Here is a 27,828-nt window from a genome sequence, read left to right on the forward strand (position 1 = left end):
ATGTCACAGCTCCTAACAAGATGACCTTTTAGCAAGACAGCCATGAAAATGACTATAATACAGCCCTCTGAAAAGACACTGAAGCAAAGGGGGAGGGCGAAAGTTTACATTATTTTCATATGAAGAAACTTTCAGCTTTGGGAAACAGCAGCCCTGGAAAGAACACTACTCCCATTCCAGTTGACTGCTTCTGAAGTACTCTGTGGCCTTCCTGCAGCAGTGCAAACTGAGGTCTATTTTAGGAACTGGCTTCTGTACTGTGGGGTTAGATGCCAACATTTCAGCAGGGTTAGATGGTCTCACACATGAGTTTCTGGCACTGTTAGGAGGGATTTCCTCAAGTAATACACCAGGGAATGGACCTTTCAGTGAAAAGCAGTTCCCCAGAGTCGGCTGCCAGCTCCTGGAGATTAATTGGCCATTTTCTCATATGCCTTATGTGCAAGATATTTAATATGGGATGAAAACGGAACACAAGGAAAAGCAGGTATGCGCTTGGTCTTAAGGAGTTGGTAATCCACAGATTTGCTTTTGTTTTGACAGTTTCTAAGCAGTGGAACAATTACCTAACAGTGCATCAAGCAATTTGGTAGGGTTGAAAACAGTAAGGGTGTTCATGTACTCTAGGGCATTCTGGGTTGAAAACAGCAATTTTGAATTTTCATGGCAGACCCAGCTCCTAAGCTGGCTCCGCTCTGTCCTATAAGGTTTTGGCAGTGGTGGCAGAAAATGTCTTTGTAGGCCCGCGGCCGGCACCAACCAAGCTGTCAGTGCTGCACGAAAAGGAGAGAAAACAGAAGCAGCTGGGACACAGTTCCAGTTCTGGGTAGCTGATGGTGACTGTACATCTCTTTTTTTCCCTTTTGAAAAGAAGCAGAATATGATGTCGGAGGAAAGTTCTCCTTAGGCGTTTACAGGGACTGCTAATAATTAGCAGGGCCCTCTAAATGGGCACTGGTGAAAACAAAGGTGGTAAGAACAGGGACCCAGAATTTCACCCTTGACTGTCGCCTGGTCTGACCCTGGGTGCTGTGAGCTGAGACAGGAAATTCTGTACACAGGACAAACATGGCAGAAGGGGTGGAGCTGGCCCTGCACTTCAGGACTCCAAATGCGGTGTGCTGGGAATGGCCTCGCTGACAGCTGGAATCACAGATACATTAATTATAGCCAAGGCAAAGTAAGTTACGGTGACTGGGAGCTGGGGGTGGAGGGAGAAGGCACTTTGCCATGGGAGCACATCTGTTTTATAATAAGCAGGTCTATAATTCTCTTGTGAAAGATCATGTTCTGCTATCTTCTCTGGGGCTGGAAAATATAAATACTGTATTTCACAAAGGGGAGGAGGAAAGGAGATGATCAAATTTGTTTGCCTGTTTGCCAAGTGTTTGAGATTTTCCACCCTTTTTCTTTTGTGTGCAACATTTACTATAACTAGAGTGGGGAGACAGTCAAACTGCTTTTCTAAGACTACAAGGTACCGTGAGGCCCTGTGGATAGAGCCCTGGCCTTTTGACACATTTTCATGCCTTCGTTATGGCTACTGTATAGTCAGAAAATAAATGCATGTGTGGTGCTGAGCTATTAGGTTGAAATGTGTGGTCTGGGGCCAAAGGAGCTGGTGTGGATTGAGAAGTGAGACGTCTCCATCTAACTGTAGAAAAGTCAGTCTGAAATGTCACCTCTAAATGGATGGAAGCATCATGAGTTGGGATTTTCAGGGAGCAGGTGTGAGGAAAGGAGCAATGGGGCTGAATGTCCCCTGTACTTGTGAGCCACCGATACCCGAGATCTTTAGACCAGTGGAACTACTAAACCATGAAAGCAAACAAGCATCTGTTCAGTGCGAAAGCTACAGAATCCTCTCATGAAGTTGACTGAGAATTATTTCATTCTAGGCATATTTTCCTGTTCTGGGAAGAGTTAAGGTGGAAGGAATTGGAGCCATCAGATTTCCAGTGCCATCCTACCTGCCACTTTGGTCACAGTGACTGCTAGACTGGCTCATAAAAGAGCTCTGCAGTGGGAGAATGCTACCCTGACAAATAGCAAAGCAATCTGTTGTATTTCTTACTCCTATTATATTATTTTAGCACTTTTTGCTTTACTTTAAGGTGGCAATTATATATTTGTGTATATATTTATTTAAGCAATATTAGATTTAATGCATGAATTATATTCCTAAGTTTGGTATTTTCTTCATAGTCTAAAGTTGGTATTTTGAAGTTCCATGTTACTCTGATTTTTTAAACAATTAAAAAATGTGAAAACGAGAGTGCTTAAATTAACAAATTAAAGGTGAAAATGAAAAGTGCAGTGAAGAACAATGAGAAATAAAGCATTTAAAATGGATAGGTAGGAACTGCCTGCACGGGATTCTGTGAAATGAAAGTGGATAGTCTCTTTGAATACACGTACCATCTACTCTACCTAACAGTCTACACGCTGGATGTCTTTAACACTAATCCTAGGACATTTCCTCCGGGCAGCACTGAGAAAAAATCATAAATATCACCCATGACACCCTTGGCAAGCTGTTCTTAAGAGAACCATGGTTACAACCTGGCAAATGTGGCAGCTCCATCATTAGGCGGGCATTGGGATTCTTACCAGCAAACGCACCAACAACATGCAGTTATTGGTTGCAGAGGTCTCTTATCAGGAAAAAACTTTCTGGGATTAACTCCAATGCTAGAACCAGCTCTCATAGATTAGGGGTGTATGCTTTCTGTCAGACGGAGCTTGCAGTCCTGGTTTCCAGCCATTCAGCTCTGCTTCGGTGATCCCACCTCTGCAGGAAGAACTGAGGCGAGAGCACTGGGAACACCGAGTCCTGGAAGGATCCAGGAGTCATTCTTGTGTTTTGAAGATTTTTCTTATGAAACAGATGATGATGGGTGTCTGACTCAGTTACCTCAGCCTCTGAGGACTAAAAATAAATAACACAAAAATAACCCGAAGCACTGTTGTTCTGCAGGAAATGCTTCCTCCTGCTCCTAGCGTAATAAAATGGCTCTTGAGAGCCAAAAAAAAAAAGAAAAAAAAAAAAAAAAAAAAGTCTGAACTCTAAAGCATTGTGTGTAAACCACATTTTGCCTGGGAGCAAGCAGCTGAAATTCATGGCTAAGTGTAATCAGCTATTGGTCATTTTTGGAGCCACAGAGGCTCTGTGGACCTTTTAGAACAACGATTTATACAGAACACACGCACAGGATGTACAGGTATGTGTGCATATAGATAAATAAATAAATATATCTATATCTAGCTGAAGATGAGGCATACTCTTCTTCAGGAGGGGTCTAACTGGCTAGTTAGGAAGCCACTCGGGGCTGAAAGATTGCGGATCGGTGCCTCCCTGGCTTTGGGGTCTTCCCGAGTCAGGTGTTCTGGTAGGACAGCTCAAACATGGTGCAAGCCTCCTCTAGGCTCTCATCCATGTTCAGCCTCTGCCAGAAAGACTTCTGCTTCTTCTGCAGCTCTCGGCGGACACACCTCGGGCAGGGGACAGACTTTTCTTTGCATTCAGAATGGAAAACGGCTCCACAGCTTTCACACCTGCAAAAGTCAAGCATGGATATGATGAGCAAGACTGAAATGAGCAGGACACAGACACGTGAAGTCCAGTGGTCTCTGGTGCAGCTTGGGACCCAGTCTGTTATTCTGGACAACGCAGCCAATGAGAAGAGACATGACTCATAGAAATGGGCTGCTTCCTTTTCCAAAATGCTCAAGGCTGAATTTCACTTGGAAAACATTTTTTTTTTTTTTTTTTTTTTTCTGATTAGAACTAGGCTGGGGAGAGGCGTATGGGTACGAGCAGAGGGGAGGCAGCAGCTGACTAGCAACTCTGTTGCTACATGCAGTGGACAGAGCACTAGATCTGTGTGTCCGTTTCCTCACCAGTGAGAAAGAAGCTGGCTAGTAACTCTGGAGTGAAGTGGCAGAAAACAAGGGGAAGTGCCCTGCCAACCGAAAACACACCCCACCCCAGTGCCAACCTCAGCGCTAACTCCAGCGCTACATCTGTGCAAATGTAGCTTCTACTTTACTAACATGAGCTGCGTGGTTCTCTGTTATCTCACTGCCTTTATTTGACAGTTTGAAAAGGTAAAATGACACAGTTTCATGTTCTGAATGATAGCCTGTGGTTTCTTACTCTTGTGAGTTTTTTAGAAATTAGGAAAAATCACCTGCCTTTACAAGTCTACCTTTAAAACAGAAGTGTGAACAGTAAAGCACGAGAGAGTGGGGAAGAAAACATCTTTCCCCCAACACACGACACTATTGTAATTTATGGTGTGGAGACATTCCAGGTGGATGACTGGTTTGTTGTTTGGCTTAGTGGAAGCCTGCACAGGAATCTGAATAGCTTGTTTTTACTGCAAAGTTTTTAGTAATGAGTCCCTGACAAGATCAACTATAGATGGCCCAGTGAGTGGCTTGCCAATGTGAACTCAGTTCTCCTCCCACACACGAGGGACAAGCAACTTGCAGGGAATTGCACCTGCATGACTTTGTCCAGCCAGCAGCTCGGGGAGGTTCCCTGGTGGACTGGGTTCATAGAGGGCTGTGCAAGAAACAGTTCTCAGGGCTCAGCCTCAGCATCCTTTGCTTTTCCCACAGTATCTTGCGTTTCAGTCCTGGGCCTAGGATGGTCATGTGGACCCTACTCCCTAGCCTGCCACCAACTTACCCTGGCACCATTCAGGATTCAGAGGGTTTAGCCAAAGGAGGATCTTTCTACCCACCCTCATACCATGGAGAGGAAGCAGTGACTTGGGAGGAGAGACTCAGGGGATGGGGGGAGGGGATTGTTCCAGCTGAGAGACCAGAGGACAGGAGCTTCACTGCACCTAGTAGCCGCTCCCCCAGCTCAGTCTCTGGCCAAGGGAGGCACAGCGGTGGTTAGCAGGGCAGGCCAAGGGCTTCAGAGCCCTTCCTGGCTGTATGATCACTATGGACCCAGCTGTGTCCCCCTGGAAGTCGTATACTGAAGCTCTAACTCCCAATATGACTGTAGTTGGAGATAGGGTGTTTAGGAGGTAATTACAGTTAAACAGGTCGTAAGGGTGAGACCCTGATCCGATAACATTAGTGTCCTTAGAAGAAGAGACAACAGAGAGAAGCTTCTTTCTCCTTCTCCCCATGCGCAGAGGAAAGGCCATGTGAGGACACAGAGAAAGAGGCCGACTACAAGCCAGGAAAGGACCTAACCCTGCTGGCACCTTGATCTGAAACTTCCAGCCTCCAGAACTGTGAGAAACACATTTCTGTTTAAGCCTCCCGTCTGTGGTAGTTTGCATGGCAGCCCAGCAGACTAAGACAATGACTCTGAGTGAGTTACTTCAGCTTTCTGAGACTCCCTATGGGCTTATTGAAGATAATGTTAGCACCCTCTTCACAGCGGTGCTTCTTCGAGTCTCAAATAAGATTAGGGATAAAGTGTTGAGCACGGTTCCTGGCACATGATAAGTGCTTAATAACACAGCTAGTACTGCTCCATCTAGTGAGCCCCTCAGGCTGCTGCTGCCTTTCTGTGCGGCTCCATCTCAGCCTGACTTCACCCGTGTCTCTATGGTGGTCTGCAGACATCTCAATCAACCCCCTCATTTCATACATGAGAAAACTGAGACTCTAAGAGGACTAGTTATTATCTCCTGGGGACACATGGGGATGAAGGTCAGACCCAGGTCTCCTAATGCCTCTCTTGTCTGGGCCAGTTCCTCCCCAGTGGCAGTGGCTTTGTCCCCACAGGGTCACACCTCTGTAACCTTCTATCACTAAGGTGACACTAATGGTAGCTTTATCAAATAAATTTCCTCCTTCCTGCCCCCTGTGCCCTGCTGGGTTAGTCAGTGATTTATACACCTGGGGATGTTGCCCAAGGGCAGTGATTGATAAGAAGAGAAAGCACTGGGTTCCTTCAGAACCACTCCCTATCTCTGCTGATACTGGCCCCCAGTGAGTGAAGAGATTGAGTCTTATCTGGTATTTCTGGTGCCACAAACACCCATACGGTGGTGGAGAAACCCAGTGCACCTGCTCTTTCTAGCCAAAGGTCAGTAACTGAAGAAAAAGTATGAGATAAAAAAAATTAATGATTTCAAAATAGAACCAAGTTCTATTTTCTAACAATTTGTAACCCAGTAGACAGCTTTTAAACTGTCATATGGATAGATTGATCAATGACCTTCCCAAATTCAGAGATCTATAGTTAATCCCTCCCCCTCCCCCCTGATGTTTTTTTTAAAAGGAAAAGAATAAGAGCAGGGAAAGGAAGGAGAAAGAAAAACTGTTCTCGCACATAAAATTTATGGAGTTCTGTAATAAAAATGTAGTGTGCAGGAAAAATAAATTATTTACATTAAAAAATGCAGTATATAGGTGTGCTGTTCTTTGAGAATAGGACTTTACTAAAAAGGATTTTTCACTTTATAAAGATTCATTGGCTCCCGAGTGTTAACTGAGTTTCCTGACTGTATTTAAAATATGATTTAACACACATAACTTTTCTGGAACACTTCTTTCATGTGAGGCAAATCTACCCATGTAATCAACTCTGCTGAAAACTGCAACAGGTAACGAAAGAAGTGTCCCTTTGGTGTTCCTGCATGACACATCAGATGAAAGCAGTGTCCTCAGTTCTGAGTCATCCAATCGCAGCAATAAGCAGGTTCACTGCTTTTTGGTTGTTGCTCTATGCCCCAGAAAACGAAAACCTTATGTCTTCCCTTTCCAGTGCCATAGAGAATGCAACTGCAGGGAGAGCCATATTTGCTCTTGACCAAAGTCATCCAATTGGTTTTTCCATTTTTTTCTTGAACACATCCATGCTTCACTTAATCTAGGGATCTCAGCCTCCGCACAGCACTATTGACATTTTGGGTTGAACAGTTCTTTGATGTGGAGGGCTGTCCTGTAAACTGTAGGATGTTTAGCAGCATTCCTGGCCTCTACCCACTAGATGCCAGTAGCAAACCTGCCTGCCCTCCCCCCATCTCCACCTCCAAGTTGTGACAACCAACAATGATTCTAGGCACTGCCAAATGCCCCTGGGGGACAAAAATCATCCCTGTTAAGAACCACTGACCTAATCTGTCTGAAAAGGCATCACAGAGGGGTTCCAGGGAATACACAAAGAGCACACCTCTCACTGAATTTGCAAGTGTCTCCTGTTGGCTTATACTCTTACCAACCAGTAAGGTCCAGTGTATTGTCCATATTCATATAACTTTCACAAATATATATTTTTAACACATCATTTGATTTAAATAGCTGACACTCACTAGCACTAACCATCCAGTGGTTTCTAAAAATAATTTAGAACATCATTTTAAAAGCCAATACCCATGACACAATTCTGTGCATTGCTCAGTAACCCCTTAACTTTCTATCAACTCACTTTGTTTTCCAGTTCTACCCCAAAGCCATCTTGGTGGTTGGCCCCCAGTCACATTTATTTGCTCTTCGGCCAAGAACCTCTAGGCTGTTTCTCTGTGGTGTTTTCTGCTTCTTCATGCCCTACCTAGGACACCTAGCAAATCAAAGCCAAAAAGTTTTACATTTGCTTCATAAAACAAATTGCTTTTATGGAACTGTGAAGCAATTAGGTTTCAGCAACTTCTGCAATGAAAAAGAGGTTGCTTACTGCAGAGAGGAGAGCTTGACTAGTGAGGAGTCCTGAGTCCTCGGCCCAGGTGGGCCCTGGTGTCACAGGAACTTGGGTAAGTTGCTTCATACCCAAATCTCACTCTCCACAGAAGTAAAAGAGAAGGTTGGGTTAGATGGCATCTAAGGTTCCTTCCAACTTGTAGATTTTGTGTGGGGGCGGAAAAGCTGCTCGGGATTTTACCATCCTCTCTCCAAATTTTCTTGCTCCCAGGTTTGTGGATGAATGAATGGGAATGTAGCTTTGCTACTTCCTCCTGAAAAAGTCTCAAACTGACAAGCTGCAACTGAATGAGATGAGCCTTAAGGTATAAAGCATTACTTTTATTTATTTGTATTGATTAATCAAGCTATAAAATAGCTTTATATGAACTGGCATATAACAGCTGTATCATGAATTTGGCCAAAAGGAGCTGACTCTGCCCCTATCTCAAAAAATTTCAATTAAACATTAAGAATTCCTTTTTGAACCTTCTCCCAACCCTCATCAGTATCCCCTCTCCCCAAGAAAAAAATCAGAGTAAATACCACGCTATATGGGAGTACTTTTGTGCTTTAACCATCGGGACAGCCACTGTGGAGAGAGCCAGGTGCATAAACAGCACTGGATGCAGCACAGGATGTGGGACCAGGAGGGAGGGGCTGGAGGTCTGCTTGCACGATGCTGCAGGGGGCAACACTACTCATTATCTGTGTGCACCCTGGCAAACTGGTCTCCTTCCTTGGGACAGGCAGGGGAACATCTCCACCATTTTGGGGCAACACAAATCTCACTTTGCATCTTAGTAAACGCACCATGGAATAAAACTATACATTTTATGAAGTCTTTGGCCTAAAATCTAGCTTACTGACCCACGGCAGATGAGGGAGAAGTTCATAACCTAGAAATCTAATAGTCCATTGCCAAGAGATCTGACCGACATGAGAGCTATTGAAACCAAGAAAATGAACCTGCTACAAACTAGCAGAACTAAATACGTGCAGGCGAAAAGGTTTGCTTCTCAAATATTATGGCAAGGAAGCAAGAATTCCTGGCTACAGACAGTTAGTTTCCTGTTCTGGAATACTGATGATGTGAGACCAATTAGAGACAGGCTCAGTGGCTTTGTCTGCACCTTTCCAGATTCTAGCTACACATAGGGAGGTCACAGGAAACTGCTAAAGGCCCCTGCCCCGAGTTGAGGTCACTGAAATGCTTCTGCTCTGGTCATGTTGGGTTCTCCTCCTGCTGTGTTTTTATTTTTGGCTCAGGCAATGGCCTCAGATGATTCACTTGGATTAAAGTTCAGGCTTCAGTTTGGTTGGATCTCTGACAAGCAAAAGGACAGGCCTGCAGAGTAGGGCAGAGCTTTGGCTGATTTCCACTCTGCAGAGCCCACAATGAATAAGATGGGGTAGAGAAATCAGTGCACATTATCAGGCATGTGAGTGCGGTTTTGTGTATGACTACTATGTAAGGTGCCCCATATGGCCACTAGCTATTATTGGTTTTTCCAAGAAACCAAGATAATTACTTAAATCTCTTAGCTAAGGGAGGTAGTTACTGGAGCCTGGTTATTTTAATGTTTTGGGTTGGTGTTTTCTTCCGTTATGTAAGTAAATGAACATAAAAGCAAACAATTTGTAATTTGCTTAAATAGGCAATCAGCCAACATTACATATGGTGTATGCCTGCCTGTGCATATGTTCTATGCATGTACTTATATACATATGTACTCGTATGTTCAGAAAAATGCACAAACATGTTACTAAACATTCTAAGGTAAAATGAATTAAATATAATTTAAACAAATAATAAAATGTAACAGATCCATTTTGTTTGGAGGAGTAGAAAGATTAAAATAAAGAAAGGTTAACACAGTTTCAGCTGATTATGGTTGGGTGCTGACAGCTGGGGCCAGAGTCCAAGTTTCACAGCCACCACCTCTAGTTGAGGCTTGCTCCAGGTTGACCAGAAAGTGGAACTCTCCAACTCCCCCTCTATTTTGCTCAGCAGTGCAAGGACCTCAGGAGAAGCAGCTGGATGGGGAGGAAGAGAGCAAGGGTCCTGGAAATTTTGATGACAGACTGTGGATCTCTGCAGAGAGAAAAATGGACTACATTTGGACATATCACATTTGGGATAATTCATTGTGTTTTTTTTTTGGCTAAGGGTAGGGAAGTGAATGGCTAAAAATGTATCCAAATGGTTTGATTAGAATCGTATGAGACTAGGAAAAAATCCAGCTTCTTTGGCTAAATGTCTGGCAAATTTAGGTGTGCATGTGCTAGTTTGTAAAGTTATTCCAATAGTTTTGACTGATAAATGCAAATACAGTAAGATGAAAATTGGACATCTAAATTAGGCAACATCTGTACTACCCATTGCCCCTGTCTTTACATAAATTATTTTAAAGATCTTTACAACAGTTCTCTGAGCGAGGTACTGTTTTCCCATTTTTATTTAACATATTACATTTCAGTTCCTCAAAGTACTAAGACACTTAGTAGAGCCAAAATAAAAGAAATTTTCAAGCATGGATTCATCAGAAAATGCAAAAAAGTCCAGAAGATAAACTAATACTCAATCAATAAGTAAATAAATACCAGACAATATAGCAACTGGCAGTTTATCTGGTCCCAGAGCTAGTAGTGGGTGAACAAGTTTGGACTTGATTCCAGTATTCTGATTTGAAATCTGGCCCATTCCCCTGTTACTAGCCACATGGTCCTTTAAGTTATTCAGCACATACCAAACACCTGTTAACACCCATATCTGGGAAGAACAATTGGTGTGCCCTACAACGATCTTTTTATCTATCCTTTAAACTCCAGAGTTAACTAAGGAGGGGTTTTTCCCTGATTGCAGCCCACAAAGCATTTGGCTTTCACAGGTCTTGCACTTTTAGTTCGTAAACCTAGCTCAGCTAATAACTAAAAACTAATAGAAAAGCTTTACTTAAAATCTTAGCTTTAAAATAGAATGTAAACAAGGGCTACTTAATTCATTTGTTAATTTTGCTACCCTACCGGGGACATTAACTTCATCTTTTGTGCAAATGCTTAATAAATGCTTCTTGTTAATTTGTGGATGGTGGCAGAACTTCTCAGTTATACTCTATGTATATGTGTAAAATCATAATAGATTTGACCCCAGTGCAATAGATTTTGGGGGCATAGGGAGAAACTGATATTTCTGACACTTCTAAGTTTTCGTTTTAAGGTTCACCTGGCAATTAATAGAATTCGCAAGAAACAAATGCCCATCTTTTCTTGGGATTATTTTAGGAAAAATCTGTTTAGTGTTAGAGAAAGTAAAGGAACTGCAGGAGGATTTAAACCTTTTCTACCACTTCTGGAAAAAGCTAGAAAATATTATAATTGTAGCCATAGAGAACTATAAATAAGAGCAATGGTTTTCTGTAAAAATTTCTAAAATGGTTCAAAATGCCTAAGAGCCCAAGAAATATTTAGAAATGTCTTGCTACATCTGAAACAAAGACAGTGACTATGAGAATATTATTAGGCTAATGCAGATTAAGACAAATAATTTTGGTTTACATATGGATTTCTGTTGATTCATCAGACTACGTTTTTATGTAAAATTCAAAAATTTAACTGTCAAGGTTTTGAAATAAGCCTTTTGAAAAGAAATAATTTATAAGGATGATACATATCTAAGACTGAATGGGACTCACTTTTATTTAACATATTATGTTTTAGTTCCTCAAAGTCCAAGACACTTAGTAGAGCCAAAATAAAAGAAATTTTCAAACATGGGTGCATTAGAAAATACAAAAGAATCCAGAAGATAAGCCCTATTTAACTTTATGAGCAGGATGATTAGCTGCTTAGGAATAAGCTGTTGGTTACTGATGTAAATTTAGAAGGAGAAAGGCATTCAAATAAAAAACCCAAAGTGTTTTGTTATTACTTTAGATTATTCCCCTATTTGTCTCCTGTCACCAACACAATTCTCTTAACAAGATGGTATTATATAATTTTCTAATACTCAATTTGTTCTAGGCTAGTGGTGCTTAAAGTGCGGTTCCTGGACCAGCCAAACCAGCACCATTAAAGAACTTGTTAGAAACACAAATTATCGGGTCCCACTCCAGATTTACTGAATCATAAACTCTGGGATGGGGCCCAGCAATCTGGGTTTTAACAAGCCCACCAGGGAATTCTGATGAACACAAAATTTTGAAATCCATGATTCTAGGTCAATCATTTCTAATATTTAGAACAAAAATATGAACTTCGCAAAATGAAAAAAGGAAATAATATTAACTAATGTTTTTATATATGGCTTTACATTTCATATCTATTAATATTTTCTCATGGCTAATAGGTAAAAACCTTATTTTATTTTGCTCTCTTTAATTACAAGTAATATGGAGTTGTTCATTAGCCATCTGCATATTCTTTCAGTAAATTGGTTCATGTCTTTTGTCCATTTTCTTTTGACTTTTACTTACTGATTTTTAAAGTTTTTTTGTATTAAGGAAATCAATACTTTGTCACATGTTGAAAATATTCCTCCAGGGCCAACCCCGTGGCGCACTTGGGAGAGTGTGGCGCTGGGAGCGCAGCAGTGTTCCTGCCGAGTGAGCGCAGTGCGGCTGCTCACAAAAAAGACAAAAAAAAAAAAAAAAAAGAAAATATTCCTCCAAGTTTCCTGTTTCTGTTTGCTTTTACCAGTAGAATTTTAAAGTATTTAACTTTTTAAAAATGTATTTAAAAGCATTTTGCTTCCATGGCTTCTGGGTTTGTGTCAAGCTTAGAAAGTCCTTTCCCACATTAATATTATAAAAATATTCACTCACCTTTTTTTCTAGTACTTTATGAGTTTTGTTTTTTACATTAAAATCTTTGATCCACCTGGAATTTATCCTGATATAAGAAGTATGGTAAACTCCAGCATTATTTTTCTTTTTCCAAATAGCTAGTTTCCAATTCCTTTTATAGAATGATCTATTTTTTGTTTCACTAATTTGTTGTGCCACCTTTATCATGTATTAAATTCCCATATTACTTGGGTCTATTTCCATACTTTCTGAATCTTGTTCTGTCGGTATGTCTATTCCCATGCCAGCACTATAATGTTTTACAATACATTTTTCTATCTGATAGAAACAGTCTCCCTTCATGTAAATAAAACTTTGAGAAGTTTTCATAAAATTCTGTAATTCTATATTGACTATATCAGGGAAGTTTACTGCCTTCTATCTTCATGTTAAATGAAAAAGAATTTTGCAGTGCACAGTATCAGTATGTATATAATATAATTTAAAATTTATATTATGGTTTCATTTATAAAGTTTATTTAAAATGAGATGCACCTGTATAAACACTTCAGGTAGTCAGGATCTATTCTTGGTTTTAGATATTTGACTTTCTAAACATCTTCAGATTTTTTCATTTTTATATAGGGATGAAGGCATTGTACAACTTTGGTGGGTTAAACTAACGGACTGATTGTTTACATGTTCATAAAATTAGGAATCATGGTTCAATTGTTTAATAATGTATAAACTTTTCATAATTAAAATTATCCTACTTTGCATGAAGCAAGCATATATTACGTATTACTTTGGAAAAATACTGCAATAATGCTTTAACTGATTTATATTAACACTGAACAAGGGAAGAAGACTTCAATAGCAATGCATGTTTTCACTGCCCTTTTTATTCAGTGAGACATTATTTGGAGCTTTTGCTTCCACTCTGCCTATTAGTAAGAGTTGGGTGGAACTGATAATCACAGTAATAAAAATAGTTATGTTATATACACAAGCAATAAACAGACATGTAAGATACCTGGGAGTCAATGAAAACTTTATTTTTTTCAACACCACGTATATTCATAAAACAGAAATTGGGTAGAGAAAGCTAAATGGTAGTATTCAGCAGCCTGCGTCTTGCAGTAGCTACAGGTGTTGTGGTGGATGGGCCGCCGCAGGAGTGGGAGTCATAGGCAGATGACTGCTAAGTTCCCCACTGGCTCTACAAAGTTTATGCTCTCGTATAATTCAGTCCAAACAGCAACTTTTCAACAGAGTGTGGACATCTATGGAGGGCACCTTTAGCTCCATTTTAAGTGCTTGAACCATCAGGACTGAACAGAAAATTATTAATGGTAGTTGTAGATAGCATGTGCAGATGTTTCCTGATGCAGCATTGTTGAGCGATTTAATATTCAGAATACTGTAGGGGCTTAATAAAGATATGACGCTATGTATTAGCTGCTGAAATTAAAACAAAAAATTTTTAAAAGAGAACTTTAACAAGATACTATTATCTGTACTCTCATAATTACTTCTATGAAAAAAGTCTCAAAATATCATAAACATATACTGATAAAACCAAGATACTATTCTGCCTTTTGTAATTCTAAAGTACAAAACAGTTCATTTTAGAACATACTGCTCAGCCTGAAAAGTCAACATTTTTTGTATGGAAAGGTAAATACTCCGTCTCTTCCCTATTGTGTATTCAGGTTACTTATTTACAGTCCCATGAGGAAGAAAAAAGCACACACTAGAAAATGACCTAAAAGATGTTTTAAAAATCTAATAATCTGAGTAGTTTAGCAAAGCTCAAAAAACAATTTTTTTTTTTGTCTTTTTCGTGACCGGTACTCAGCCAGTGAGTGCACCGGCCATTCCTATATAGGATCCGAACCCGCGGCGGGAGCGTCGCTGCGCTCCCAGCGCCGCACTCTCCCGAGTGCGCCACGGGCTCGGCCCAAAGCTCAAAATTTTGACATCATCTATTTCCTGACATTAAAGTCTCCATTGACTCACTAAAACACGTCAGTCCCTAACATATAATAGAATGTTAGCCATCACTCAATAAAGTCTCATGTCTTGGTAATGTCTATTTAAATAAAAATTTCCCTGAAATAGTTTAAAAGTCACATAAAATAAGAGAAAATACGTTAATTACAAAACTAAAATAAAGCAAATTCTTCATTCACTCATGAATTACTTATTGAGCAGTTATTGTGAGATGTTCTTGATAGAACAGTGAGCAAAACAGAAAAAAGTCCATTTCCTCATGGAGCTTACATTATTTCAAAACAGAGGACTAAATCACAATTTGAATTTGTACCTTAATTCCTTTGGGTAAATAGTATCAGTATCAACCAACTTCACTGAAAATGTCATGACAAACTATCAAACAGACAAACACAAAATACTAAGCAACGGAGCTGAAGCAAAGCTCTTACCCCTTTTGTCGGTAAGAGCTTAGAAGAGTGCCATATGACTGGTAGGCAGTTCCAGAGAATGGTGGCTTCTCAGAGGTCAAACAGCAAGTTAGTGGTACAGTCAGAAATGACACGTAGACTTCTTTATTCCTAGTCCAGCGATCTTTCCCGGAACTGGCCTGCCTCTACTTATTAATGGATCTTAATGATTTTAGAGCCAATTAAAATTTTTTCCTGTAGAAGTATCCATTAATAAAAGTTTATAGATTAAATGTGACTATTTTCTTGGTTCTGATATAATGTGACAAAAGGCTGGACATAAAATTATGTATTCAATATGATCCCAATTTTATTAATATATACGCATACACATGTGTAGTAAAAAATTATGGAGACTTTATAATTTTGTGTACTTTTCAAATTTTCTATAATGAACACTGATTAATTCAGTAGTTAGAAAGTTAAAATACGAATTAAACAATAATAAACATTTCCCTCTTTAAACAATAAAAAATTAGGTTGTCTGAAATGCTTGAAGATAAGATGATTAACACAATGTTAACCAGATGCCTAACTAGAAGCTGGGAAGAAATGTGTCTAGGTGGAGAAGACAGCCATCTGTTCAAGTGACCAAATGGCCTCACCAGCTAGGATTTTGTTTATGAATGCACCATATTTATCAAGTGCCTTAATAGCATAAAGGGTCAGGTCAGCCCTGAGGGTTTCACAAAAGTCTCATCTGCCTTACGAGACATTTTGAAACTTTTTGACATGTGAATATAGGAGCCACCAGGCCAAGGTAAAATGTATGTACCAGGTTACTCTTTAGCTAAAGTTCAAACTCAAACAAACAAAAAATTTAGCATTGTGCTGAAGAGTTTTTTTTATCAAGGAAAACCTTTACTGACAAAATAAGTCCATTTAAGAATAAACAGTTATATGGCCTAAGATAGAATTCCATCTTGGTAAGTTATCAGCCTGCTTCTGCCACTCAAAAAACATACGAGCTCTCTGGGCTTCAGCTTTTCCACCCTCAAAATGCCTACGGTCCTCACAGTCTCTCCTACATGAATTTACGATTCTAAAACACAGGCAGGAGTCTTGTTTTCCACCACGGAGAAAGTTCCTCCAAGTGCTCCTCTTTAGTACCAGAGAGAGAAAAGAACCATAAGCAGATGGAGACAAATGGGTCCTCAGAAAAGGTACCTATGGAGAGGATCCAAATCTCCTCTAGCTGTTTCTAGGATTCCACACCTCATTACAATACTCACTGAGTGGCTGCTTCCCAAGAAAAGCCACAGAAAGGAAATATCATTAAAAAAGCGTATATACATTGGGGGAAGCTGTTCCCTCCCTTTAGCCTGACCTAGCCAAAGCTGTTGTTCTCTATTGTTGAACAGGATGTAACAAGACTGCCAAGCGCAGCCCACAAACCTGCTAATTAGGTGTACTGACAGTGTTTGCTTTGGAACCATTTACCAACAAAGGAATGTGTCAGGCTGATTAGGGAGAAAAGGGTATGTAATGTATGTGTATTCGAGTCCAGATGAGGGCATAATCTAGGTATTCAGTCTGTTTGTGCAAGGACTCACGAAAAGGAAGGCTGAACAAATAGGAAGCCGCAGGCAGCACGAGACCAGCTTCTGGGCAGTGCTTCTTTCTCCTCTGGAGTTTTGCTCCACCTGCCCTCTCCCGTACCCTCTCCTCTCCCCACCCCTGACCCCAAATTCCTGTAAGCACTTAACATGAAACTCTTTCAAAAAATGGAAAACTACAACCGGCTCTGCGGAAAAATGGAACAGCCTTTGTAAAGCTGCTGGCAAATCTGGGGTTGGATGAGGTTTTAGGCATATAATAAGCAAGTGACAACTTCAGGCAAAGCCATCTTCACTTTCAGCCTCCACGGAGGCTTCTCCACGCACTAGGCTCACACAGGCAAATCAAAGCGAAATAGGGCAACAGAAAACACAGCTCTTCGTGGACTGTTCAAGTTGGGCTGAGAAAAATTTAGCATCCCAGCATCCTCTGTGGGAAGAAGTAATTCTACTCTTTATATCTTTCTTTTTAAACACACCTTTATAAGGTTCGACTACAATTAGGTATTGGAAGCTTCATATGTTCGTGGACCTTAGAGAAGGGCAGTAAGTGTCAAGGCAAAGGACAAAGTCCACGCCTCAACAAGTTAAGGTCCTCAGGGGCAGAGTGGTATGGATTGCAACGAAATACAAAATGACAAAGACCAATTCAAAAGGTCAAGTGTGTTGGAAGGAGTCTCTATGTTCTTCAGCACAAGTAGGACATTCCTGGAGTTTGGCCAGACGGATGAAAGCAATGGGGCTTGGATCAAGTTCCTAGGAAGGCCTTCCTTTTCTGTAAGCTAACCTGACAAAATAGATTTTAAAAATGAAAAACAGGATAAACCTGTTAGAAACTCACCTGCTATGGACTCTTATGAAGTCAATGTTCATTCTGAAGACTCAAGATGTGATGTAGGAAATGATCTTTAAATGTGTGCAGACTGGATGTGGTGGCAGAGTAAGGGTAACTCAACTGGTAAGAGTTTAGTGCTAGTAAGTTCAATATCCTGTATGTCACCTTTATTTCTTGGAGGAGGAGAGGGAGTGGTCAACTACTTGTATGCAAAGAAAAACTGACAAGCAATGCTCATTTTGCAGCTTTAAAAGACAATGAATGGGCTGACTGGCTAGCTTAGTTGGTTAGAGTGCAATGTTGAGAACCAAGGTCAAACGTTTGGATCCCAATACTGGCCAGCCACCAAAAAAGCAAACAAACAAACAAAATTAACCCTTTTAGAAGAGTAACCACTGGGCTGCAGAAGCTCCACTAACACAGGAAGAACACCTCCTCTGATGCCTTCCCTGGGACAAGTGAATGTTGTTGGCCAGGAAAGGAAGATGCTCTCATCAGAGAAAGACCTTAAATGGTAGTTTAACCTTATACATAAAGCTTATACATAAAGCTGTAGCCTTACTTTAGACTTCTGCTATACTCCTCTATGTTTGGAAGTATTTATAATTCCCTTACCTAACTAGCTTACTTAAAAAACTTTGTCAGTGTTCTCATAAATGCACATTTACCTGGACAAGTGGAACTAAACAATATTGATGGAATGCCCCCTACATGGAGGACGCCAAGCTCAGTGTTAAGGACAATCTTCTTATAGAATACCCACATCTAAATATAGTCCTAAATGGTATAGGGGTCATAAAATCTTGAAGTGCAATGTTTCCCATATTGGAAAACCAGTGGGGATGACTTGCATGTCACAGGAAAAAATCAACAAAGCCAAATGAAAAAGGACGGAAAGGATAGAACTGATTTTTGATCGCTGGTTTATTTTGTAAGCCCCATGTTAAAATGCATTCTGAGTGTTTTTAAGATGAAGTGTTTATGTACTTGTAATTTTGAAGCACTTCAAGATTCAGAAATGGCATTTTCACAGAAATGTTGAAAGCAGGATGGTCTTAGCAGCATTGGGAAGGTGGCCTTAATAACAAGAGAAGATTAGTGATATGTAGAGATGTCAGAAAGAAAGCTGTGTAGGAGGTAACCTAAGGATTTAAAAGAAAAAGAAAAATCTAAGCCCTGGGTCATTTTGTTATGGATATATGTGACTTCTTTGTTGATTTGTAATTCTTAAAAGTAAGAGCCCTTATTTCTTCTCAATTAAGGAGGGAATATTTTGTCTTTTTTATTTCCTTCGGGGTGGAATTTTATCACTGTTTTAACAGAATGTTTATCTCTTCTAAAACTGTCCTGTCCTTTATAGTCCTCTAGGAAGGGAAATGCTGGATCAGGTTTAAATAAAGCAGTTTTATAATTCAGGATCTTCTTATTGTATTTAAAACCTTGCGATCTGGATTTTAGGGTTTTCTTATTTAGATTAAAGGAGGTATGTGCTAAATTTATGTCTGAGAAGAAAGAGTATCTCAAGGTAAAACTGTCAGCACTATCTTCTGAACGGAGGCGAGGCTGGTATGTGCCACAAACTGGGGTTTGCGTAGAGAAGGCTGACCAGGGCAGTTGCTCGGCTTCCACTGGTACACCTTCAACAGCCTGACCTGCCCTGGCATGCGCTGCACATACCATGGAGGCTCTGCTGCCTGCTCCTTCTTCACTCCCCATCACAACTGCCCTTCAGTCATTTTGCAAAAGAAAGGCAAATCTCCCACCCCCCACCCCAATCTATCCATGGCTCACTACTCCAAGTGTAAAAAATGTCAAAGGAGCAAATAAGGGGGAAATTCCCAATAGCAGTTTTGGGGGAGACTTCTTTAATGACAGAGGTACATAATTTTTTCAAGTTAATTTTAGGGGGTATACTGCAAAATGGCTTGAAGACCACAGGTACAAAAGTAGAGATAGATAGTGAAAAAAAGCAAGGATTTTGTAGTCAGATGTATTTAGATTCAAGTTTTGGCCTTGTCTCTTTGGCTAAGTTAACTGCCTTCTCTGAACCTAGGTTTCCTCATTATTAAAATGGAGGTAATACTATTCCCTCAGAGTACTGGCAGAAGAATTAAATGATGAGATACGTAAACTGCTGCACTAGCACTAGTAAATATTAGTGCCATTCCCCTACAGTCCCAGCACATTTTCTATATCTGTCAGAGGTGGGGTTCTAAAAATTATTACTAGGGGTATATTTTCAAATTACACATTCATGAGGCCTCCTCCTGCATAATGATTAATTTAATAGGGAAAAGAAAGTCTGAAAGAGTTAACCAATGCTTGATATATGGTCATAATCAACTAAGCATGTTAAAACCAACTATATTCTAATACTGAAGTACATAAATCCATGCTTTAGAGTTCAACATAGAGTTCCCTAATACTTAAGAAATTGTGGCACTTCTTTCTCACCTGTAGGGCACATTGCTGTATGGATGGTGGAGTCCTTCTCAGAGCTTCAGGTCTACTCCCTCTACCGTGCTCCTACCACACTTTAATAAAATGATCTGTCCCTTTAGTAAACTTCTAAGCAACGAGCATGCCATGTTCACTGTGAGTCTCCAGAACCTAGCCCAACACACATACATAAAATGCTCAATAAATCATTTATTGAGAGAACAAACAGCACTAATGCTTGTGAGATGTTTTTTACTCAATTGTAATTATGCTATTCAAATGATATTTGGATCTGAAAGGTTATTTATATTTCTAAGGACACAGAGGTACTGAATTTAGCAGGACGGGCAAGGATATGTGGTAACAAATTCATTAAATATCTTATTTCTAATAACTCACACCTCATTTCTCATCTTTACATACAGATTTTTAAATATGTTTCATTATGGAAAATTTCAAACATACTCAAAAGGAGAGAGAACAGTATCATGAATTCCTGTGTAGCAATCACCTAGCTTCCACAATTATCAATGTACGGCCATCTCTTTCATCTATATCCATCCCCCCCACCATCAGTTTATTATCAAGCAAATCCCAGACATCATATTACTTCATCCATAAAGATTTACACAAAAGTTATATACACAGATTTAAAAATCTACCCCATTATTCAAGTTTCTTTTTTTATTTATCACATTTCTTTTATTTATCACAACACATCATTATGGATATGCTTTGAATCAGCCACTTAGTATTTCTGACTAAAGTTTTCCTTTAATAAATTTTTATTACTGTTTCTCTTTATAATTTCCCATAGACTTGTACCAACCACTCCCAGTGTTTAACTGGAAACTGAACAGCAAGAGAAAGCTCAACATGTTCCTGAAAAGTATTATTAATATGGAATTCTACGAAAGCTGGTCAAGGCTCCTTCTGACTTAGACATTTGTGCAAGCTTAGAGAACTGCGTCTGACCAAGGGAGAAAAAGAGGATTCTAAATAGCTACATATTCTTTCCTACTGGGTAAAGGCTCCTAGGAGCCCATAGCTGTGCTAATGTGGTCATTTTGATGAGAATCCAGCATCTCTAACCATGACCACAGCTACCTTAAAGGGTGATTCCTTCTTTTGGTGGTAACTTATCATCACACAGAGTCTTTGAAGATACAGAGTCTGGAATTAAAAGAAACCAAGTCTCACAGGAGATTCTGCTGTACAGTCAGAGGGCAGCACCTCTACCCAAGTCAAGGGACAAGTCCAGGGACTGAGGGCTGTAAAAATGTGAGCAAAACTCAGTGCCCAGATCTTGGTTTCCAACATCATTCTCCAATAAAAGGAACCCGGGCTCTTGGACAGACATCTGCTTCTAGGATTAGGGCAAGAAATACATAAGATGAGCTTGGAATATCTGGTATGGCCAGAGTAAGGAAATGCTAAACAAAAAACAAAAACAAACCCCCTCAAAACAAAACCCCATAATAATTGGGGTATGTCAAAGGGACACAGGAACCAAATGAGACCTTGAATGGCCAAAGCTGGAAGAGTTTGAGCAATAAAATAAAGAAGTATTGGACTATAACCCCAAATATAAAAGAACTAAGCACAAGTCCATACTGACATGAATAAACAACTGAAAAAAATAAATGGGAAGAAGAGACAAATCTCTCATGCAGAAGGATGTCAAATAATTTTGTACAAACTCCACTCCTGAAGAGAGGATTGTTGAAGTCTCTAACTATACTAGTGGACTTGCCTATTTCTCCTTGCAGATCTATCAGTTTTTGCCTAACATATTTCGACTCTGTTCACACACAGAGTGAAGGATTGTTCTGTCTTTTTGGAGGACTGACTACCCCTTTATCCTTGTGTTAATGATTTGTATTTCTTTGCATATTCAACAGAATTCACTTGTGAAGCCATCTGGCTTCTCTGTGAGAGACAGAAGTTACTAATTCACTTTCTTTACTCATAGGTCTACTCATATTTCTATTTCTTCTTGAGTCAGTTTTGGTAATTTACCTTTCTAGAAATTTGTCCATTTCATCTAAATTGTCTAACTGTTGGCATAAAGTTGCTTATAATATTCCTTTATAATTATTTTAACTTCTATACCCTTTTTCATTCTTGATTTTGGTAATTTGCATCTTTTCTCTTAATTTCTTGGTCAGACTAGCAAAAAGGTTGCCAATTTTGTTGACCTCTTAAAAGAATCAACTTGTGGTTTTATTGATCTACTGTTTTTCTGTTTTCTATTTCATTGATATCTGCTCTAATCTTTATTCTTTCTTTCCTTCTGTTTGCTTTGGATTTAGTTTGCTCTCCTTTCTAGTTTCTTAGGGTTAAATTTAAGGTTATTGATTTGAGAACTTTCTTCTTTCTTCTTTTCTGATATAGGTGTTTACAGCTATAAATTTTGCACCAAGAACTACTTTAGCTGCATTCCATATATTTTGTATTTCATTTTCATTCATCTCAAAGTATTTATAAAAATTTCCCTTGCAATTTCTTCTTTGACCCATGAGTTATTTAGAAGTATATTGTCTAATTTCCAAATATTTTGAGGTTTCCCAGATTTTTTTCTACTAGGGATCTTTAATTCCATGTGCCAGAGAATATATTTGGTATAGTTTAAATCTTAAAATTTACTGAGGCTTGTTTTGTGGCACAGCATATGGTTTATTCAGTTGGAAGCATTTTTAAATTTAATTTTTATTAATAATTTTTTATTGCAATATAATTCACATATCATAAAATTCATCCGTTTAAACAGTTCACTGATTTTTAGTGTAGTTACAAGACTATGCAACTGTCACCCCAATCCAATTCCAGAACATTTTCATTAGCCCAAAAAGAAACCTGTATCCATTAGTAGTATTCCCTTTCCTCCTTCCTGCAAGCCCCAGACAACCACTAATTTACTTTCTGTCTCTATGGATTTACCTATTTTGGACATTTTGTATAAACAGAATTATACAATATGCTGCCTTTTGTGTCTGGCTTCTTGCACTCAGCATGTTTTCAAGGATAATACATGTTATAGTATGTACCAGCACTTTCTTTTTATGGCTGAATAATATTCTGTCATATGGGTATAGCACATTTTGTTTATCCATTCATCTGCTGATAGACATTCAGGGTGTTTCCACTTTTTGGCTATTATAAATACTGCTGCTGTGTATATTTATATACAAGTTTTTATGTGGTATGCATTTTTAAGAGGTATCTAGGCTATAAGCTAAGTACCTGCACGCAGGAAACTGGAGGATGGACTGTGTTATGTGTCCGTGTGCATCTGTGTGTCTGCGTGTTAATGTGTCTGTCTGTGTGTGGGGTCAACCCAAGTTCCTGAATGGGTACAAATAGTCTTTAGGTTTAAGTAGAGACCAAAAGAGTTGAGTCAACTCCTAACATCTTAGCTCTACCCTACATACTTCAACTCTCTCTGGCTTTATGCCTCACCTTGTTTTCTGAACCACAGAGTAAGTACGCCCTGCAGGGTGGGAAATAACCCACAATATTCATGTCCAAAGAAGCCAGAACACACACACACACACACACACACACACACACACACACACACACACACACACACACACACACACACACACACACACACACACACAAACAGTGTATATTTCTATTACATTTTTGGGATGAAAGGAAAAGTGATATGTATCATTTAGTGATTCAAGAAAAGCAATAGTAAAAACCGTAATCTTAGGTTATGGGGAAAAATCATCCATCAATCAATGAATGTGATGATGTCAAATATTACTTTGGTTGGGAAAATAATCCTACATAAACTCCCACTTTTCTCTCCTTTGGGTCCTAAACTTTCATCACTACACTGCAGTGCATCTGTGGAGAAAAGCATGTGGTGAGGCAGACAGCTGTTCACCAGGGTCCTCTAGTTTAATTCCTGATGCTTGGTCTGGTTTTGGCCTTCCTCTGAGACTGCAATTTCCTACTGCTGACCACTTTGCTCTGAAAAGATTGTGAGGATTTTTTTCCCCAGTCTTCATTCTGAAAGTGAATCTGAACATTCATTGTTAACTAATAAGGTAAGAGTTAAGCGATGTTTTTTTTGCAACTCATTTGTTATCTCATTCTGGATAAAGGTAGGGAGGTAAAGGTTGGAAATAAATACAGGAAAACAAAGGGTAAAAAATGTTCTCCGAAGACAAGGGAAACCTGATCCAGGGTAAGAGACAGAGATACAGTAATTGACTAAGAGTTGGTGTGATCTGGCCAAATAAAACTGCTGGTGACATATTCAGGTATTCTTTTGTAAGATAAGATATTCTGTACCTGCTTGTTGAAATATCCTCAAAAGGGTAGAGGATCTCTCCATTGTTACAGATTTCGCAGATGAACCCCTTCTGGCTACAGAGACTGCAGCTGTACACGTGTGAGGTGGCAAATTTAATGACCTTGCCCAAGAATGGAGCCAGCTTTCCCTCTATCACCTGCAGAAAGAGAAATGGGACAGGGAAGCAAATTTGTTGAGAATGGAAGTCCTGCAGACTCAGGAAAGGAAAGGAATCCCTTTCCTTTACACAACAGAAAAACTTCTAATTATAATTTCTCAGCAACTTTGAGGAATAAAAGACAGCATTGTTGCTCCCAAAGAATTCTCTTATTTAAACCACTGTGAGACAGACAATGAAGATGCTGAAACTTCTTTTGTATTCCTCCTTCCTTGTACGAGGTTGAGGACCAACAAATGGGGAACCCTACTTTTACAGACCAACGTCATAATTATGGTGTATAAGAGGAGTGTGGTAGGTTTCCCAAAATAGATTGAAAACATACAGGGTAAATATGAATGTAGAAGTTTATGTTGTAAATTCAATAATGTCTTTTCTCTGATGAATTAATGGGGTACTTTTTCACCATCTCCCCAAGAACATACAGCAAAATGTGGAAAAATAGGTTTCTTTTGCTGCTGGTATGCATAATAGAAAGAGGTTGCAATTTTGCAGTCTGAGGACCATTTCAGCCTGTAGATTTTTAAAAAAATCTTTAATGTTTTTAAAAAATTAACTAATTAAAAAATTGGGAGATTTCACATAAAAATCCAGATTTTTGGCTTTTTTGGAAAAAAATTAGAAGTTCTAGCAAAATGAGGCCTGAATTCTAACATGATGATTATCTTGGCTCTGGGTAGGGGCTGCTTGCTCCCAATGAGGCACGTATTCTTCACTTGACAGTCGTCCCCACCAGGCCCTAGTGTCTTGCCTCTGCCTGTCTCCCATAGTTACCCCACCTGTTGTCCTGCAAACATCCATGAGTTTGGAACCTGTGGTTAGTCACAGCCCTCCTTACTTACCTAATATGCACGAGCTTCAAAGACTTCAACACTTCACATACTAACAAGATAAAATCTGCCTCTACTTCTCTCTCATTAATGCATATGCATACACACGCTGATTTTGATGAAAGGGAAAAAATGAAGATTAAGTTTAATTCGGAAATAGATGGAAGTAACTGGAAATAGCTGGAAACTTTCTTTCAAATGAATACATAGTTAAAATTACAATTTTACTAAAAAATAACATCTGAGGGAAATGTAGTAAATCACACCTAAACAGAAATTGCAATGTCTAAATGAGTGACTGGTAATACAAAAATAAAAGACTACAAAGAATGTAACAATGTGTTTTGCAAAAAATGAAGCTATGCATAATTTTGGAGATAAAAACCAATGTGGTTTTTACACATCATGAAACAATCCTATGATGTTTTAAAAATAAATACAACAGTGCTTAACTCTAGGGAAGAGAACAAGCCAGAGAAGCAAGTCTGCCACTTTGTATATATACAGTGTGTTTCTGCATTAAAAAAAAAATATATATATATTATTTTTACATTAAAATTCAGAAAGTAAACAGAAAAATCAGGTTTACTGCTTTGTAAGAGTACAGTTTGTTTTGTTTTGTTTTTTTCTCGTTAATAAAGGGCGTAGAAATGATCCCGGCAGTTTTTTGAGTCAAGCAAGTATACATTTTCCACCATTCTTCAACTTACTCTCCTATTACATTTAGGAAGCCATAGATACACCTCTCTTTACTTATCTTCTCTGAGGGACCATTAGCTCTGATAAACCCCAGTAAGGCATGCTCCTAATACCAATACATAATACATACTTTCTAAGAAATAATCACTACCAAATCATATACCCAACCACCAGTAAACACTTACCAATGTGTCATAGGGTTATTTCTAAATTGTGGTAACAATACTTCAGCTGAGTTTGGTTTTCCATATTTTGCTCTTCCCTAAACAACCAAGTTTTATTTTCAGATGCTGGTCTTTTTCCTTTGATCCATCCAGCATACATATTAATCAGTTTTAGACATCACTTTCGTTATGTATCATCTCTTCCCTCAAATCTTAGGTGAATTCTCATTTTATCATTAATCAAACTCTTCATTTATTCATTTCATAAAGTTACTATGAAATGAATTACTGAGTTACTATGTCCCAGATACTCAATACAAGAGTGAACTGGACAAAACTGAAGCTTACATTTGCCTGGTATGCCAGTGTCTCCATAAGTTGATCCCACACTATCTATCCACGCTCATTTTCCATTGTGAGCAGACTTTTTCCTGTATAGAATATGCTCACTCTTGCTCCTGGGCCTTAACTCATGTCCATTTCCTCTATCTGGAGTTTCACCTCTTCTCTTAACACATATTTATATTTCACATAGACTTCATGGCTCAGACCTATTCTTGATCTGGAAAGCCACCTTTGGCTACTTCAGCTATCATGGATCTCCTGTTTCTCCCTAGACATTTATATCATATAATTTAACATAGAACTTGACGCAATGCTGTTTTGTACTCCTTGCATTTGTTTAACATGTGAATGTGTTGCTTATCCAATTGTACATTGAATATACAAAAATGATGTATTTGACCATTCTTATCCATAGAAATGGCAATTTTATATGTGGTAACCTAAGATAATATAAATTGCTTGAGGGCAAAGACCGAGTCCCATACTTGTTTTAAATATCCCCCCTCTGCCAGGCACCTGAGTTCTTGTTGACTGACCAAGGATGCTTTTGTGTCTTTTCCCTTGGCTGACAGCAGTCATATCTTAGGGTTGTCTCTGTGTCACAAACATTTTCAATTATTCTGCTGTGTGATTTAGGGAGGAGCAGACAGAGGGTATGGAGGTGGCAGCTCAGTTATTCAGGAATCCTTTTGCTTCTTTATCCTTGATTAATTGCTCTTCCCAATTGTCTGCTTAGGTTCATGGCCATGTTTCAAATGGCTGAAGCTGTTAAAAGTTTATCCTCCAGAAAAGTGAGGTAATATTCTCAAGTTTATTTTAGAGTTTATAAACATTCCTTTAATATTATAGAAAGGAAAATTTTGTAGTTATAATTTTCTAGGGGTAAAGATATATTTAGAAAGCTTAAATATTATCTTTGAATACAACTACTAGCAGCACTGGGAACAGAATCAGCTATACTGCCTCCTGGTCTAGAGTTTTCATCACTATAAAGAAGTGGGCTCCAGGTGTGATATCTCCTAGGGTTCCTTATATATCTTTATTTTGGATAATTGCTTAAAAATAAACCTAGTGTCTTGCCTCCCATCCTTTCCCCTCCACCACCTCAGGAGTTTTACACCTTTCACTTCTACTTCCTAGCTATCTTGGTGGGGGCTTAAGGTTAGGGCAATATTTCATACACACTAGGAAAATGGTGGCCTCAAATAGGGCCAAAGCCTAAGGAGCCTAGCACCTTCAGATTCCATCTGACAACCAGCAGTAGAAATGCACCACCAGGATGCCACTGACCTGGAAAATGGAAAAGTCAACTGGGCCTTCTTGGTCAACAAGTGCACAGCCTAGGGGGAGTCAGATGTGAGGACTCTGCCATGTCAACCCTAAACAGTTATGCCTCACTGCAGTGACAATAGTCCTCTGTGGGGCCCAGCATGGGGAAAAGTCCTACAAACTGTGTACCCAGGTTAGAGTTGATCCGGGGATTCTAACATCACTGAGAGCAAGCCAGAACCCATCAGGACAAAGTAAACCACAAAAGCACTTCCTCAATAAAACTGGCCAAAGCTTGTTTTTTAAAA

General features: G+C 39.3%; 1 protein-coding gene across 1 annotated transcript in view; it reads right to left on the reverse strand.

Moving 5' to 3' along the window:
* Nucleotides 1-3,120: 3,120 nt before the first annotated feature.
* PLEKHM3 (pleckstrin homology domain containing M3) overlaps nucleotides 3,121-27,828 on the reverse strand; it is a 169,253-nt gene continuing 144,545 nt past the window's right edge. Inside the window, exons 7-8 of the mRNA XM_063108411.1 lie at nucleotides 24,035-24,192; nucleotides 3,121-3,555 (exon numbers count right to left, since the gene is read on the reverse strand). Coding sequence (XP_062964481.1) covers nucleotides 3,378-3,555; nucleotides 24,035-24,192 — 336 coding nt within the window. The 3' untranslated portion in view covers nucleotides 3,121-3,377. The remainder of the gene's footprint in view (nucleotides 3,556-24,034; nucleotides 24,193-27,828) is intronic.

This window comes from Cynocephalus volans, chromosome 1 (assembly GCF_027409185.1).
Source record: "Cynocephalus volans isolate mCynVol1 chromosome 1, mCynVol1.pri, whole genome shotgun sequence".
NCBI lineage: Eukaryota > Metazoa > Chordata > Mammalia > Dermoptera > Cynocephalidae > Cynocephalus > Cynocephalus volans.